At 38.6% G+C, this 18,803-nt stretch overlaps 1 protein-coding gene across 1 annotated transcript in view; it reads left to right on the forward strand.

Moving 5' to 3' along the window:
• The window catches only part of EGF (epidermal growth factor), a 58,230-nt gene that overhangs the window by 14,869 nt on the left and 24,558 nt on the right, over positions 1–18,803 (forward strand). The window contains 11 exon segments of the mRNA XM_056490782.1: positions 927–1,157; positions 2,744–2,946; positions 7,146–7,271; positions 8,266–8,388; positions 10,617–10,661; positions 10,664–10,735; positions 11,903–12,028; positions 13,018–13,154; positions 14,629–14,777; positions 16,408–16,512; positions 18,208–18,431. Of these exon segments, the coding sequence (XP_056346757.1) occupies positions 927–1,157; positions 2,744–2,946; positions 7,146–7,271; positions 8,266–8,388; positions 10,617–10,661; positions 10,664–10,735; positions 11,903–12,028; positions 13,018–13,154; positions 14,629–14,777; positions 16,408–16,512; positions 18,208–18,431 (1,541 nt within the window).

The raw sequence follows: 18,803 nt of genomic DNA on the forward strand, positions 1-18,803 counted from the left end.
AGACCCAGCACACTTAGAACACAAATTGGTATGTGTTCTGAAAAAAAAGTCTAAACTGACAGTTTGCTGCTGTTTCCCATGTTTCTTTATCAGTGTCTCTAAATATTGGTTCTGAATCCACAGTTGCTTAGTTTGGCCTTCATAGAGATGCTCCTTTCAGCTTCAAGTAATTTACATTGAGAATCATGCTCACATGAGAGGCCTGGCTCCTCAAGTGTTAGCAGTACGAATTGTCATAGAGGACTCTTCACGCTAATTTTCTCTTACACAAAACCTCTTGCATTAAAGTTAAAAAAAAAAAAAAAAAAAAAAAAAAAAAAGCTTAAGCAGAATTTGAAATGCTTCTGTTTTGTTTAGCAAGAGCATGTCTTTGTTGCCACTTTTGATTTGCATTAAAGCTGCTCAGTGGTGTGTGCAACTATTTTAATATTAAGGCTCATGGCTCATGTGTCCTTTCCTAATAAATTTGCACATAAACCAATCTTCTGATGATAATAGCATTGCTAATAGTCTTTGGAATCTTGCCATCTCAATGGGATTAAGGGCCTAGACATCAGACCTCAAATTTCCTCAAATTTGAAGGAGCTCCCTGTAGATTTGAGAAATCATTCCAGTTTCCTTGACTGACTGCATGGCTGAACAAAGCAGAGGGACAGACAATGGTGCTTTGTGGTTAAGCTGGGCTGATTCCTGCTTGACCCACTTGAGGGAAATTGCTATTACCTCTAGTAATGCTAGTTTCTAGCATCTCCAGCAGTACTCATAGTTCTAGTACCACACTGAGAAATTTTGTACACAGGAGGAACTAAATAACTAAATAAAGTGTATGTTGCTGTGATGTGATTTTGAAAATCTGGGGTTTGTTTGTTGTGAGGATTTTTGTTTCATTTTGGTTTGGTTTTTAAACATGCCTGTCTTGCCTGCAGGCTGTTATTTTTGTCTTCAGATGGAACAATTTCCAGCATACACCGAGTGTCCCTCAGTGCGAGCGGTATGAAAAATATTTTTAAAACTACAGAAAAAATAAAGGCCATCTCACTAGATTTGGTTGACACAAGGCTCTACTGGATCCAACATGACCATGGGAAAGAGATTTCCCACATTGGATCGTGTGACTATGACGGTGGAGCTGTTCGTTTCCTCAGAAATTCTGTCCAGTGAGTTTTCCTCAGCTTTTCAGAAATAGAATATTTATTTCAGGGATTCAGTTAAGCTCTCTCCCTCATTCTCCCTTTTATTGGGTCAGTTCACAACATGAGGAGTATAAAGAGCAGTGCAAATGGCCTGTGGCTGTAAAGGCAACATTAACGATAGGAAAATGGAAAAATGTTGTGATTGTAAGGACAATACTGCCACTCAGCACTCTCCCTCTTCCAAGCTTTCAGCAAATGATAACTCATTAATCCTTAGAAATCCTCTCTGAGTGTTTATTAGTGGCCTTTTTCTGCAGATAGAGGAGCCGAAAGGAGAGATTAAATGATTTATCCAAGGTCACAGTGGGTGAGCTCAGGTGTCTGAGCTGTGCTCAGGAGACTGAGCTCCATCCTCATCTAAGCCTGCTGTCCTCCTCAGCTGCCTGGCCCTGTGCTCAGGCTCTCCAGAAGCATCAGCAGACATGGAGAAAACTGGGTTGTGCAAGAGAGCTGTCCCTGCTCAGTGCCAGTGCCAAGCACAGCTGAGGGGGCTCAGCCCCAGGTGCTTTTGGTCTCTGTGCTGTGCGGGGCTACAGGGGCTCAGTGCTGATCATGGGGTCAGTGAGGGGATCAGGAAAAGGCTGCCACTGCAGGGTCTTTCAGTATGTTGGGTTGCCACATGTGGAAAAGGGATTTCCAACAGCAAACTGAGAGAAATACACGGTTTTGCTGGCCTGCTGATTTAAATATGTGATTCACCATTTGCATATGATGAACACAAAGTTGGCTTCTCCCTACATTGCAGCAGTCACTTTGGATTTTTCCTTATTATTTTTCCCTTAGTCCCTTGAGTTTGTTGTCATCCACTGGAGCATTAATCCTTTAGTGTGGATGATCTAGATTCTCAGTTTTCCACCTGGATTGTGTACTGGAAAGTGGAAAACAAAATATCACTTTCGGTATTTTTTGTGCTTTCTCTCTTATTTTAAACTTGACCCTTTTATGATTCCTGCTAGCTGCTATAACAGACCAGCAAATGGAAACTATGTTTCTGAGATAGGAGAAGCAGCAGAAGATGGATTTTAGGAGTGTCCTATGCCTACCACTCCATCTCCAACTAGATTTCCTCAGACTGTCAGAATTGTCAGAGCAGGCACAGGATATTGGGAAATGGTGGGATTTGCCTGACCTACACCCTTCAACAAACCGAGTTTCCATTTGGGTTCACCAGAAGCAGGATCACATTTAGGCTTTCTCTCCCAGTTAAGTCAGTCCTGATCAATAGGTCGTTAAACCTATAAGAAATGCAGGTTATCCATTTTGTGTCTATTTCTTGCATCTTTGCAGTATTATGAGTGGTGAATTATTTTGGGAATGTATCTGCACCTCTCCTGAGTCACATATATAGAAAATACTACAGTGTGTGTGTATATATATGTGTATATATATATATATATATATATGCATATATATTTATATTTTTATATATATAATACAAAGAAAGGTAATTTTCAGTGAACTTGACTGAACTAGGCACCCAGAAAATGTTTGAGTGAGTAAATATATAATGATCAAATAATCTCTATGCATTTTGCTCTCTTCTCTTGTAGTCATCAATTGCTTGGTATGTCTCTCTTTGCTGAGCACCTGTACTACTCAGACTTGAAGTCTGGCATGATATGGAGAGCCAACAAATATACTGGGGATGTTGTAGTCACAATTAGCCTGAAGCCATCATTTTTCCCACCAGTGGAGATAAAAATAGTCCATCCATTTAAGCAGCCAGGTGCAAGGATTGATTCTCAGGATTTAGGTAAGTAAATGTAATGCTGCTATGTATGAGAATAACAATGTCATATACTCTGATTCTCTGCAGTAAGAATTTTCTTCGGCGAAGTTCCAGGCCACAATGAAATAAAGGAAAAAGTTTTTTTCACTTCAGTGGTCCACAGCTCCACTTGGTGTGTGCAGCTCCAGCTGAGTATCAGGGTAGAAGATGACGAGCATGCACTATTAATCTATATACATTAATCTATATACACATGCAGATAAATGTGACTTTCTCATTTCTCTTGCCTTTCTTTACACAAATATATTTTTATGCTTTCCTGCTAAATGCACAAAGCATACAGATTTTTTGACCCTCTGTCTACATTATCCTCACCAAATGTCTGCTTCATTCTGGAAGTTTTAGTCTAAGGGGCCTCTAAACAGCTCTGATTATTGTGAAAGTGAAGGGTTTTAAGCACACAGTATGTTCTACAAGTGGATGATGTCTCAGCTTTGCTGTGAAATGATTCAGTTAAAGGCCTTAGACAGTCTTGAAGCTGCTATAATAGCTGTAGGATAAGAGACTCCTATCTCTTTAATTGATATCAATTGCAGCCCACAGTGTGAGTTGGTCATCTTGTGAGTTAGTCATCTCACTGCCTTTCACTGTGGATCCAAAAATGAAGGTAATTGGCTACCAATGGTTCATCTTCCTTGAGGATTCCTGCTGAGGCAGTAGGATGTGCAGGATGTCCAGGGAGATAATGTCTTGTCCTCTAGTGTCTGGGGAGCAGAGCATTCTTGCTTTAATGGAACAGCTTTTGTCACCAGTTTTGCTTTAATAAGAGCAATGGAGTGTGGAGGCACTCCCAAGGGAGGACAGCCATGGATTCCTAGAGGTATAAAGATGTGGGGAGAATGTAGTGTTTGTTTTAGTTCATATGAACAAGAATGAAACTGTAAATATATCTTTGAGCTATTCCTAAATAGCTACTGTAAAATAGGCTTTGCCTTTCTTCATGCCAGCCAACAGCTTTACACAGTACCATGCAGTCTGTGCCTTCTGAAGACTGGTCTGAGTGGGAAAATCAAAACCTCCAAAGGAACTTTGCCCTCCAAATGCTTTATTTGCAGTGCCAATTTGTGCTGAGGTGCAGAAGATAACGTGTTCCTGGAAATCAAGCTTACCCTTGTAAGCACAAGGAGTCTATTCAGAGACAATACTTGAACTGTCCTTTCTTTGGGGAAAATGGCTGTCCTGGCAAATGGAAGCACTTTTTCCTACTGACACATTTGGTGCTCTCACACAGAGGAACTAGGGCAGGAATGTGCAGCTTAATTTCAGTGGCTGTGGGCACTTAGCCTTTATTCTTCTCTTAGAAGATTTGCTTCACTTCTTCCACCAGAGCATTCTGCTTTATGGCATTTCTCTTTCAATGGAAAAGGGCTTTCTCTGCTTTTATTAATGTGTAACCTACCAGTATTTTAAATGTATGTATATTTCCAACATGTTTAGTAAATTTTTGTACGATAGTTAGTGTTGTCAGCAGTAGGCTTTTAAAAAAAAATCCAAATAACTTCTTGTAAAAATGTCTGGGAAGTTATGGAGTAGAAAGAAGCTTAACAGGCTGAATCCAGATGAGCCTTTTGGACTTTGTATGTGCGTTGCTTGGCTTATCCAGTGCAAGAACAGTGATGAAAGGAGGACTAATGAGCCTGGAGTTCAAATGAGATTTATAGCTGATCTTACAACAGAGAAACCTGGAGATAAAAGCATACCTAGACTAATTGGATGCTCTGTACAAGCTAAGAAAATGTACATTGCAATGTAGTGTCAGCTGTGAATTATCAAGCCTTCTTTAAAGCAGGTAACTATCTCTTCAGATGAAAAGGGAACTTAGGAGAAGTGTGCAATTGATATGATTTGATTATTTTACTGGAATTTGAATTATTTACTTTGCTACTTAAGTTCCTCAGGTCCCCTCTTGCCTTTCTCTCTCAAATTACTTTCTTGTACTGGGCAGTGCCAATAAGTAATAGAGAGACGAGTGTTAATCCATCTTGTAACCCCACAGAACAACTTTGGTGTGGCACTTTTAATAACAACTCATAAAATATCTGAAATACCTTAAAATCTTGAATAATGCCTCTGGAATTCTTTGAAAGAATGTTTCCTAAAATATTAATCATATTCAGTACACTTGGATTTGTTTTGTTTTTTTTTTTTTTGAGAAATTATGTTGTATTTCTTTCCAGTGTATCCGGCATCAGGCTAATATCTATATATTTCCATATAAAACAGATTATGGGAGAAGAAAAAGCCCTACAAAACACAAATAAGTTAGTAAGTGTGTATGTAGTAGGTAATGGTGTTCTTCCAGAAAATATTACATTATAAACTTTGTGTTTCACAATTTAATCAACATTATTTTTAAGCTTGAAATACGATTGGTTTTTTATGTATTGATATGGCTACATAGGGTTCTAAAACTTAATCAGTTAAAAATTATCTTCTTGAGATTGTCTATATAGCAAAATATATAGACATATAATCTATAAAGAAGCTATAATAAAAATATACCTTCTGTTATTTATTCTGTAACTCTTTTTAGACCACTTAGATCAATATTGGTACAACCATGGGATGAAAAATCAGAAACAAGGATGAGCATGTGATGCAGCCTTGAATATGGTCTTGTTTGTGGATTCTGTTGTTTTGTGGTTGCATGCACTTGCACTTTTGTCATTCAAATGAGTTCCTTATTTGAAGATTAGACTCCTCACTTCTATATGGTCCTGATTCAGTTGCAGTAGAAAAAGACTGTGTCCAATTCAAAATTAATTCTACTGAATGAGAGGCTCACCTAAGACCACAAAAAATTCAAGTCTCTTAAAAGACAACATGCTAAATGACATATAATATCTACCTAGTCCCTAGTCATCCATTCATAATTTTGCATTTAATGATATGACCTTTGCTAGAGAAGAGTTAGCTAGTTAACCAAATATGTGCAAGGTGTCTGTGCCTGGAGCCAAGCTGCAGTGTCTGTCTGGGAAATGATATATTATTACTTTTATGGATGTGATCTGTCACTCCACCAAGGGGCCAATGTTTTCTCTGTTGTGGCTAGCAGAAGAATAAAACTTGGAGCTGAAATATTATGCAGTTTTCCATCTCTTGGAATTTAGATTGTGAATTGGAAACAGCACAAGAAAATTGAACACATATTCATTTATTTGCCTGTATGAGCCTGTGATGTCTTACACAAACAGCCCAGGGCAAAGACAGTGTTTTGTGTGGCTGCACAAAATATTCAGTAGCATCACTTCAAATAAAAAAAAAATCATTTTGGAGACAAAAGATAAAATCATGAGTGCTGCACATCTGAAAGTACGGCCCTGAAAGATAGCTGAGCACAGACATGAGGCTCTGCAAATCCTTCCCATGAAAAAGGATATTGGAGTAGCTTTTCCTGTAAAGCAGGAGGAATAGGAAGGCTCCTGGGGACCTGTTTGGCACATTTTTTCTTCTTCCTTTGAAGAAAGGTTCTGAGTTTGATATTTGAGCTCAGCATTTAAAATGTTGTATTTCTCATAGATCCACACTAACACAAAGACTCTGTAGAATGTGCTAATGCCTTTTGCCCAAATGAAGCACATAGTCATTATAATCTCCCCAGTTATCTTTTTTGAAAAATAATGAATAATATGTGGTCATAATACTCCAATATAATCTCCAATAATAATAATACTAACAACAACAGTCTTTGTATGCTGTGTCTTGAAAATCTCTCTTCACTCTCTTTTTTGTCTAAGTGCTCCCTCTCTGTTGTTCTTATTTCTGAGTCTTTTAAAAAGTAATATATAATACTGTGCAGGACTGGGGCTGTAGGAAACTTGAATTTCCCCTTTCATAGTCACTACAGGTATAGACCCAAACCAAACCATCCCCTAGTTCAGTCTCTCTCTAGATCTGCTTGTCCTGACATAGAGCTCAAAGTCGTTGTTTGCACACTCCTACTCCTACTATTCCAAGGACTTTCACTTTTACAGTAATTGGTTTTTTTTGCCTGTTTTTACCAATGGAAGAAAAATGAAGTAATTTTGGATTAATAAGACATTCCTCATCTGCTTGGTTGAGCAAGCAGATGTTGAGAAGGAAATACATCTCTTATCATCTTTCTACTGGAAGGTTAATATAATAAGAACTCCATTCTACTTACACTGCAATTATTCTTTCAGAAAAAGGAATGTGTGATTTGAACAGAGAGAAATGCAGAAGAAGAATCTGCAGGCCAGACTCAAGGACTCATCGGTGTAAATGTTCTAGTGGCTTTATTTTAAGTCGAAATAAACAGTTTTGTGAAGGTAATACATGCATTTCTCATCAGCTTTATTCCATCACATGAAAAAATTCTTCTGTTCTTTCACTTAGTATCTTGAGTTTGAAAAATAACTGTGAGCTTCTAAAAATTTCAGCGTGCCATTTCAGCTGTGTGTCCTTTCAAGTTCTGAAATAGTTTAAAAAGAGACCTATGAAAGTGTCACAGGTGCTATTCTTGTAAGAAATTTTGGTCTGAGTAGGTAAAGGAGCTTCAGATAAGTAGAAATGCTTAAGTGGGCTAACTTAATTTTAAAATAAGGATGAAACTGGATGTATCACCAAAAGTGAAACATTGATTCAGCAAAGAGATGTTTGTCTAAAGTATCATTTTAAAAAATACAGAAGTTCTTAACATGCTTCTAAGTATTTTAATCTGTATTGCTTTATTTAAAATCTAAAATTGCTATTAATAATAGATAATAGGATACTTGTAAAAGCATCTCTTTCACTACATGACCAGATTTGATAAGACATAATAGCATCAGAATTCCTAGCTTACAGGATTTACAAACTTGCTTGTGCATCAGCATTCCAGTTCTAAGGAAATTCCCAGGTTTGATTTCTGAGTTTTAACTTCTAATACACTTGTGTTTTGAGGTTTTTACTTATGTCATGTTGAACCCAAATTTTTGGAGATAATTTTTGTTATAAGGAGGTGTCTAATGTACATTTTTTTGGATGTGCAAAGGATTTAAATGACAGTGGAATCTGTATGGAAATGCATCTTTTTGAAAGTCCCCTAGGCACCTATGCTGGACACACAGAGCATGAGTATGTTTGGCTAGTAGGTTTTTAACACTGATTTGAATGAGGTCTGCAAACTTGTTTTCTTATAGATAATTAGGAAAACCACACTTTGTGAAATGAACGCAAAAAAAGGATGTACTTTTTCAGACCCTTACTTTATTTCATTAATCTATTTTCTAATATTGGTTGATGACCTTATTCTGACACAATTTCTTTTTTTTTTTTTTAAAGACATTAATGAATGTGGCTTCTGGAACCATGGCTGCACTTTAGGCTGTGTGAACATCCCTGGCTCCTATTACTGCACCTGCCCAAGAGGCTTTGTTCTGCTGCCTGATAGGAAAACATGCCATGGTAAGGAGCTGTGATAGACAAACACTTGGAGCATCCTACTGGAGAGAGTCCTCATTTAACACTGGAACTGCTGGAAGTTTTGTGTATTGCATTGCTTGCTTCCAATCCCATATTATGTAAGCAGGATCAGCTTAAACTGGGTGAACTCATTTCAGGTGTCATGTTTAAGGAAGCATAAGTTACACGTGAGAAATCGTATATGCTTCTTCTTCAGAGGAAAAAAAGAATGAGTCACAACTCCAGAGAGACATCTTCTCAGATTAGGCCTGGTGACACATTCCAGGAGGACAAGCAGTTATGTATTTTTAAATGTGGCCTCTGAATTTGGCTCACTCTGTAAGGATTTGCCCAGTCTCTGAAAGAGCAGCTCACAGCGTCATGTATTTTCTTTTCAGATCAGGGCTGATAGCATTGCTAATATGTGTGACACTCGTGGAATTAAATGTGTATGCTCAGCCTAAAAATGAATCTAGCCTTTCTGATGTAAGTCTAGAACAAAAAATGTGAAAAGCTCCAAGTTTTGAGGTCCTGGGATATTGCCAGTCACTTTTGAAGTGAAACTTATGCACGGACAAAGGTCCTTCTACTTTGTTTCCGTGGAAATAAAACATTGGTATAAGACCCAAGCAGGAGTGCCAGTGCACACCAATGAGTTCAGTGTGGATCATGGCAGGATAAGGATCTAGGGTATATTAAATATCACCACTAGAGAGTAAATATAGCCATAGAATCTAACAGACTCTAGCAGTCCATCTATTTTAGACTCCAAGAGTCCTGGGTAGGGCCAGGAGTTGGACTTGATGATCTCTGTGGGTCCCTTCCAACCCAGGATATTCTGTGATTCTGTAAGAGCCACTTCTTCATCTTTACTAAGGGGGAGCCAGGAGCAAGATTCAGTGACCCAGATGTGGAGGGTGTGTGTGACAGATGGACAAGGCAGCCAACTGCAGCAGAAGAGCTATGGGAGGGCTGCAGCCAGAGGTTCTTGGGAGGTGGGATATCATTTTGTGTCAAAAATAACATTTAGACTCTGTGCAACTCAGTTGTAGTTCGGATAACCAGCTTGAACGGTATGCTTACATTTTGGGGGCTCAGATTAAATATAAAAGAATGTTTTCCTAGCACAGTCTAGGGATGCAGAATGGACAGTGTGACCCCTCAACTACTGCAGCACCAGGCAGATGTTCACCAACTATACAACTTGAGAGAGACACACACAAGATGAGAAGTCCAAATGCTGCCCAGAGATTTTGACGCTTTGTCCTCCAAGTCCTTTATGAAGCTCTTCATCTAAAGCCACAATCTCTGGTCAGAAAGAAACTTGAATTTTCTGGACCCTGTTCTCTGTGCTTAAGTGGTTAGCACAGTCCAGTCCAGAATGCAGTTGCCCTCCAGAAGGAATATTTTCAAGAGCTATGCATCATTTTAGGCAATGTGTGCAGCTGATTCATGGAAGCAGCTGTGGAAATCTTGCATTAGTTCCAGTCATATGGCACTAGAATTGGAACAAAGAGATGGAGCACTGCAATGCAGAAGGTGGAAGGAGCACATCTTGTGAAATTGCATTAAAAATAAAAAATAATAATAGAAAAATATTGGCACTGTAATATTTCTAATAGCAAGTAAAGGAAAGCTCTTGCCAAGTCCTCAGATGATTTTGCCCTTAAAACTTCTAAAATCAACACTAAAGAACATAGTTTTGCTGGAAGGTTCTTCTGTTTTGATTGATATTAACTGTTCTATACTTGGAGTAGTGGAAAGTAGCTCTTCCTCATTCTCTTTGTCTTTTATACTTATTCTTTCACTATAGATTCCTTGTAGTTCTTACAATATGATCTATTTTTGATGAAATGTAAGAAAGAAAATTCTCAAAATTACTTCTATTTTGGTAACACATCTTCAGAGAATTTTGGAAAATTTAAGGTTGATAAGTATAATGACTTCAGGACTCAGCAATTTTTTTCTTTCTCCTGGGCATAATTAGGAGAAGGTGTGGAAAAGATATAGAAAAGGAAAATATAAACACAGCATAAAAAACCACAGAAAGACTGCAGGTGTTGTACTGTCAACATCACACTTTTATTTATTTATATATTTCTTTTCCTTACTCTTTTCTTTCTTCTTCTTATTCTTTTGCTACTTAAGAAGATGTTAACATCTCTTGCTGGGGGCTTAATAAAAATTTTTATCATCACTTAGGAATCTTTTTCCTTCTTAAATTACTGTAGAGCTGATTACCTGTACAAGTAATGACATCAGCTGCAGCCATGGCTGCAAACATCTAAAGGGGCTGTTTGCTTTTGCCCAGAAGGATCTGTACTCAAAGAGGATGGAAAAACATGCACAGGTGAGTAACATTTCTTCTAGCTGAACTGACTCCCAGACTCTGTTTATTCTTGGCACCAAGAGCCAAAAGTGAATGAAGGCATTTTTACACTCATTTTGAACAGTTTAAATGATTGTACAAGATAAAATACAATAGAATATAAGGTGCTTTGAGTGCTGACGTGAACAGTATTCATCTTCATTTTTTAATAGATTTTTAGAAGTAGCAATACCCAATATTTGCTGGCAAAGTTCTTTTATTGTCAGCACAGACCAAGGCATGTCACAGATTTTTTTGTGGAAGACATTTAAAATTTATATTTGAGGAGACATATAAGTACAAAATTAAGGCTTGGGTGAAACCTGAAGATAATTTCATTGACATCATGCAGCCCAGGTTCAAAGTCACTCTAATTTACCCACAAAGGGAATTTTTTTGCAGCCAAAATACTGAGCTGCTACGCTCAATCTGTCATTCCCCACTTCAGCAATTTTCCAAATTCAGGGGACTGTAGCTTCTCAACTGCATCTTTTCAGTCTCAGGGGTCAAGAGAGCTCCATTACTGACAGCCTTATGCTGTGAGAAACTCTTCCTGTTTTAATCCCTTTCATATAGTGGGCTGTAATTTATACATAAATTCAGTCATTATTTGTTTTACTAGCTCATGTTGGTATTGAGAATATAACAGGAAAAAATGACATAAGAATGGTTTCTTTTTACATAAAAACTCGGTTTGCTTTATTAGAAAGTATCAATTTGTCATCCTAACCTAATTAACTTCTGGGGAGACAATTGCATTAATTTGCTGTTTCTTTGCATGGAGTGCAAAGTCTGGTAAAATTCATTACTCTGTTGTAGATGGGATGAGATTTGCATGGGAGAAGAGTTCTCTGAAACACATGAAAGACCTCTCTTTATATATGCCACCCTTCCACCTTGTCTTACAACACAACATCTTGTGTTGTAAGTTTTCAAGAAAACTCTGGAACAAGTTACTACTAATTTTTTTTCACTTCACTAGCCTTCTGCTTTCAGCAGCAGGCCTTTTGGTACATCTACCAGTCACTGAGATGATTTGCACTGTAGAAATCCTGAGCAGGGTGAAACTTTCTCTTATACCTCTGATTTTGTTGTATTTTATTTTTTTTGTAGAACGGCACAGTAAAATTTTACAATACTCTGTTTAAGGTTGCACATCTCCAGATAATGGTGGCTGCAGTCAGATATGCTCTTCTCTAAGCCCATCCTCCTGGGAGTGTGCTTGTTTTCCTGGATATAAGCTTCAGAGGGACAGAAAGCACTGCACTGCTATAGGTTGGTGTCATGGTATGCCTGCATATTTCTGCCAATAAAGGCAAAACCTCTTTTGAGTTCTTTGAGTTTTTTGAGTGCTTTGTGAAACTTGGGAAGTATCAGTTGTTAGGAAAGACAACCTATTTTGGAAATAAACCAGAACAAGCACCAGTATATGGTTCTGTCTCCTTCACAGAAATTTCAATCTGTGATCCATCTTCAGCGTTTCCCTCTGGGCTCCCATACTGTGGAGGTCTATCCTGCAGTACACAAGGTTTTGTGCCTTTGCATAGAGAAGGGCATAGTTCCTGTCCAGTGTTACAGAAATCTCTGTATTTGGAGAATGGGGTAGGGAATAGTCTGTTAAAGAACTTTCCATGTAGGGATATTTCTCCCCCACTGGCCCCAGGAAGCTGAAGTGTTTGATGTGAACTTTTGGATTCCAGACCCTTCTGTTCCTCTGAAAAGGGGCAGACTCTGGTGATCAGCAAGGTATAAGCAATTGCCAAAGAGAGAGGAGAAAAAGAAGTTTTTGATTTGTGCCCAAAGTAAGGGAAAAAATAAATAAATAAATAAATAAATAAATAAATAAATAAATAAATAAATAATTTTTTTTTTTTTTTTTTTTTTTTGAGGACAGTATCTTTCTTGCTTTTGCTACAAAAGACTTCTCCATATGCAAAATTCAAGTTATCGTGGCATTTGTGGTGATGCTGTGAGTTGTAGAGAGATGATTGCCTTGAGGCTCAGGCACTCAATGTGAAATGCAGAAGGACTAGTGGCTCCTTTTGTCAGAAATGGTGGGGCTGATGCTGTCAACTTACATTCAAATTTGTCTTAAATTTCTTAGGCAAGTGGAGTGCAGGAAAATTGCCATAATTTCTTTTTGCTTCTGTTCCTCATTTTACCTCTTGCTGTTACTTATTTACAGCACTACTTAGGTAGTAATGCAAGTTAGAGATCACTTTGAACTGAGTGCAATTAACATACTGGCAAATTTTAATCAACAGGTCCTAAGCCATTTTTGTTATTTGCAAATGGCCAAGACATCCGCCAGATCAGTTTTGATGGAACAGGTTATACAAGTTTACTTGACTGGCAGATGGGAGTAGTCTTAGCACTGGACTCTGACCCGGTGGAAAATAAGGTAAGGCATTAAAAATGAGAGGATTCTGGAGTGTTGCAAGGACAAATGGATTGAGCTTCCATGTGCCTTAACCTTTCCTCTGTCAGTGATCTGGATTATGCATTATGCTGCTAGTTGCTCTGTTGCCTGTCTAGGAGCACAACTGATACAGGCTGCCAAACATCAATTGAAGAGTTTCATCCTTTAATTGCTTATTTTTCGTACATTGAAAATGATCATTCACAGAGAATTGGATTTCTAAATTCACTTCAGGCATGATTTCAATTTTAAAGAACTGTTGATGGATTGATAAGTTTTCTCCATTAAGACTGCAGTGTTGTTTTCTGGAAATACATTGTGGGTTTTTTTCATGGCATAGTGGTACAAGCAAAGCTATCTTTTATTCTATGCAGCTAAATCTGTATGATCCCTACGAAATGCTGAAGTAATCTTAACAAGAATTATTTCCCATGTCCTGATATTATTGAGCAAAACTGCTGAATGCTCACAGAATCTGTTGCTCTTCCAAAATGTGTTCCAGATAGTGCTTCTCTGTATAAAGACCTGTTTGTCTGTGTGGCCACGTTCTGAGGTCCTACTCCTTGCCTGTAGAGCTGGGAAGAATAAGAGTCCAGCTGTGCTTTGCTAAGTTATATTTTCCCATGGAGACACTTATTTACCCTGTAAAAGTGCTGCAAAGGAGTGCTGGATGGTACAGTGAAAGCTGAGGAGGAGCTCAGTCAAGTTGTTGGAAGCATCTCAAGGCCCAGATGGACACAGTTAGTCTGTGTTTACAGTAGGAGCCCTTCTGGAGCATGGCCACTTGCTCCTGAAATAGGGCCCTGCTGGAGAGGCAGCAGCTGTGTGCAGTGCCAAGCGTGGATCAGCTGTGCCAGTGATTCCAGTGTGCACTGGGATCCCCTCCCCGGTGTGGGTGGGCAGTGCAGACTAAGAAATCTCTTCTGGTAATGTTGGAACTTTACAGAATAAACACCTAGTAAAAAATTAAGATAGCTGCAGGATGAAAGAGTGGAAAAAAAATAGAAGTAAATTTTATAACTCCTTTTCCCCTTCCCAGCTCTTTGATATACATAGAGTGCTACTATCTTCTCCACACTTCTCCCTTTCTGACATGGGCAGCCATGGAAATGCCAACGTGCTTCTTTCTGCCTGTTCCTACTTTTGCTCCTCAGCTGTGCTTTATGTGAAGGAGCTGCTGGCTGAAACAAAACCACAGGATTTTCAGAGGGCTGTATATAGGGCAACCAGGATTTACAGCTAAGCACAAGCTGCCTGTAGAAGTCATCCTGGTTGAAGGATAAGTGCCTTTTTATTTGATCAGGGATCACGGGTTACCTGTGCAGCCTTTTGTGAATAAGCAGTTTAGGGAATTTTCCAGATGAAAAAGGTATTTTAGAAATGTTACTAGACATGGGAAGGTGGTGTCGAAAGTGAGATGAGAACTAATGACAGCATGTCTGTTATTTATTCACAGATTTACTTTGCCCACACAGCCTTGAAATGGATAGAAAGAGCTAATCTGGACGGTTCAGAGCGTGAAAAGGTTATTGATGGAGCTATAGACACACCTGAAGGCCTTGCTGTGGACTGGATTCACCGAAAACTGTATTGGACAGACAGAGGGTACATGCTCCACGGTGCATTTATCTTGAAGCATGCCATAAAATATTTGGAATAAATGACTGGTGATACAGAAATAGCTGAGATATCACTCCAATTCAGTAGTGCTTCATATTCTGTTAGGGTAGCTTTAGTCTCAAGTATATACAGTTGGAAGGTTCTTTAAAACTAAAATGCTGGAAGTTCACTTGCAGTCTGCTATTGTGTTTTTATCTTTGTCTTTCCAAGAAGCAAGAGTTTGGACTCAGTTGCAAGGAATCTAAAGCATGCACTGCATATGTACATATACATATGTGCACAGGTGCATGTGAATATATTTCCTTACACTCTTTTTTATATACATACTCTGCTTGTGAGTGTGTGTGTTTGTAGGTATATCCTTGTGTATACATATACATGTACATGTACATATACATATGCATATACATATACATGAATATTACTGTACTGAGTACATCTTGGGCAGAAATCAGTGTTGTTGGCAGCTAGAATCACGTTTTTGCAGGGTCTTTGTCAATTATCTCTGATGAAAGAGGAATGACTGCTGCCAGACCATGTGACCACCTTTCAGCTGATACCTAACCTTTCCTAGGAGGAAACAAAACTGACCTTTGATGAAAAGGCAGTTTCAGATCACAACAGATAATAAAGACTCCTTGAAGAGTAGTCATGAGCTTTCAGTAGGATCCATAATTCATTAGCCAATAGAAAGTAATTTGGAGCATTTAGATCACCCTCCATTTTAAATATTCTGCTAGTCCACTTCCTTTCTTTTAGGTACAATATTGTCACATGACTGAGCTGCTGTAGAAATATGCCAGTGTTTCTTGTGAAATGGGAGATTGTGGTGCTTGTCTCCATAAGACAGGAGTTCAGGGAGAATATGAGAATTTGAACCTGCAACTTCTTTCTCACCTACTGCATTTATCTGTTTGTATTTCACACTTGCAAGAACATATTTCTCCTTTGATCTCTGTGGGGCCTTTCTTTGAAGGTCCAAAGAGGCTTGGAAGGCTACAAGCTTGCTAACAGGTAGAGGCTGATATTTATTTGGCGTGGTGAATATTGCAGCAATAAAATCAGTTTTCTGGAAAAAAAGGTGAATTGAAAGATTGGCAATGTGGATTCTTTACTTGACTTGGCCACAGATCTTACGAGTAATCTTAAGAACCTTAGCCTCATTCTTTCCTGCAAAGTAGATGTAATATGTCAAATGACCACTGATTTCTGGATGAAAAATGCTATGTAAAAGTACTATTCAAAAAAATTCTTTATGCATTTGGTAATGGTATTCAGCAAGGAGCTTGTTTTCCTCCTGACTCCTTTTAAAGCTAGCATTTATCTATTAGTGGTCATACTTGCAATTCATTATTCACCCAAAGAAGGAGAACTTCATGTCTTCTGCAAAGCAGCAGGTATTTTATCATCATGCCCTGGACCAGATAATGAAGCTGTAACATGAATTACTTGTTGATAAAACACTAGACATCCCATATCAGCAAGATTACCTCCTGTCGCTGTGAAATTATTTATTACAGCAAAACTAAAGCAATGCAAGATCTTAGTATATTCAGCCCAAGAAGGTAATTAAAAAGATAGCAGGGAGGACCTAACAATGCTCTGTGTATTGCAGGAAGGTGTGCATTGAAAGGAGCAATCTGAATGGAATGCAAAGAAAAATGATCATCTGGGAGGATCTCTCCCAGCCCCGAGGGATTGCCATTCACCCATTTGCTAAGTAAGGACTTATAAACACAGTAAATTGTGTAATTCTTATAGTTGACTTTTAAAAATGAGGGTGTAAGCCTTGCCCTTTTGGCAGTCAAAATGTGCATTAGTCTCGTGCTGGGTTAGTCATTGCCTTGCAGAGCTGTGTGAACTGTAATGTTTTATTGCAGGGTTTCTTTCATGAGCTGGGACATGCTCATTTCTCATATAGATTTTAGAAGAAAGTACTTTGAGTATTAATGATGCTGTATGCAGTTTAAGCTAAAGAAAAGCATGAGCAACTGAGGCCACTGACAGCTGTAGGTGCCACACTACAAATTTTGGTGGTTCCATATATAGTAGTGTGAAGAAGTTAATCACTTTTAACCAGTAGTGCTTTAAAAACTGCCTTTTTTTTTGCCCATGTTTCAGTTTCAGAGGAAACAAAACCTAAGCTTCTGTAGATTTGTTGTTTTAAATGCACCTTGTATCTTAACTAGTGTAATGATCCCAGGCATTTAAACTCTTGGTGAAATTCTGGCTATTTCAATCAATGGCAAAATTCCATGGATTTTAGACAATATGCTTATAGTAGGAGCATTTTAAATCTGATCCTTTAAATTTTGTTTTGATGCTCATATCCTGATATACCTAAGAACTGATGGATCAGAAAGAAGCTAGTGTGGAGAAGGTGTTTTGCTAGCTTGCCTTTGCCCATAAAAGACCTGAAAGAATCTTTCAGTAGAGGTTGAATGCTATAGAGACATTTTGCAGGAGAACTTTAAAGAAAGGTAGGGTCTGCCAGATTGTTTATTGAAATTATTAGTAGAGGCAAAGCGTGCAAGAAAGGGAGGAGGAAACATCATTAAAACTTTACTTTTTAGAAAGTTAATAATGAAAAGATGAACAGACATGATGGCAATGTCCATAGCTGTAAATATTAAAGAGGGACTTGAAACAAAATTAGAGCTCATGAAAATACTGATCCCTGCATTAGTTAGAGCAAGACTGTGTGTGTATCTAAAGCTAAGTGAATCCCTGGGTTATTTCAGTAAACCTGACACAGGCAACTGATGCCTGGGAAGATGAGCCCAAACTTCAGACATTATTTGCAATTGTAGCTATCCCCATTTTTAATTGCCTTCTGGCACTGCTAGAAACTGCTGAAAACTGCTAAACACTCAGTAACACACAGGACTCAAGAGGGAAACCCTGAGAACCATGATTTTATTAAAGGAGGAAAGATTCTGGACCTGATATTGGTGTATTATTTTAAAGCAACCTGCCTAATCTTGCTTGTTTTCCATGGGTAATGGGTGATTTTGGTTTTGTTTGTTTGTTGTTGTACCCCTGTTTAGACAAGGGTCTGGCTAATGCTTCGTTTTCTATTGTCTGGGTTTGCTAAACCACCATTGGCTGTCATGTAGAAAATCAAAGAGCAGATATGAAGAGCTGTGGCAGTTAACATAGTCAGGAGTTGTTTTCCAAAGCTTTCATGCCAGTGAATAGAGTGAGGATTCTGCATCAGTCCCAGAGCAATCACCTGGAGTCTTATGGCAAGAGTGAGAAGATCAGCCGCCAATATGTTTGCTTGAAGCATGCACTTTTCCTCCTGTGAGTCAGGGCTGTATTGCTCTGATCTGACCTTTCTGCTTTGAAAGAACTCCACGGAGAGGAGGGCAAACATTTACTTACTGACTTCCTGTATTCATTTTGTTTTCTGAAGGAGATTGTTCTGGACTGACATGGGGGCCAGCCCGCGGATTGGCAGCTCTTCCCTGGAAGGCTTCGATCGCCGGGTGCTAGCCAGCACTGGGCTGGTGTGGCCCAGTGGGATAGCTCTGGACTACCTGGCTGACAAGGTGTACTGGTGTGATGCTAAGCAGGCCATGGTTGAGAGTGCAAACCTGGATGGCTCTGGGCGCCGAGTTCTTGCACAGAATGATGTAGGTGAGGCTTTGGGGTTGATAATTACCTACTGCTGCTTGTCCATGTGTGTGCATCTGCATATGTGCATGAAAATTGCTGACCAGCTGCTGTGCTATGTATCCCATACTATGCTGAGGTTAATGACAGCACTTAAGTTCTTCATTCTGTTATCCAGCTGACTTTTATTCATTTTATCAAAGCATGCCTTTCTAACAGTCTCTCTTTTATTAACAAATCACTTTGCATTGCACAGAGAACTTCTCTACCTTTATAGAAAAATTAAAATAATAAAAAAATTAAAAATTTGGTTTGTTTTTCCCATGCATGGCTGCTTAGTTAAATTCAGGTTTTGCTGTGTTTATTGCATCAGTGAGTTATATTGACATAAGAAGA

This window comes from Oenanthe melanoleuca, chromosome 4, assembly GCF_029582105.1.
Source record: "Oenanthe melanoleuca isolate GR-GAL-2019-014 chromosome 4, OMel1.0, whole genome shotgun sequence".
Lineage (NCBI taxonomy): Eukaryota > Metazoa > Chordata > Aves > Passeriformes > Muscicapidae > Oenanthe > Oenanthe melanoleuca.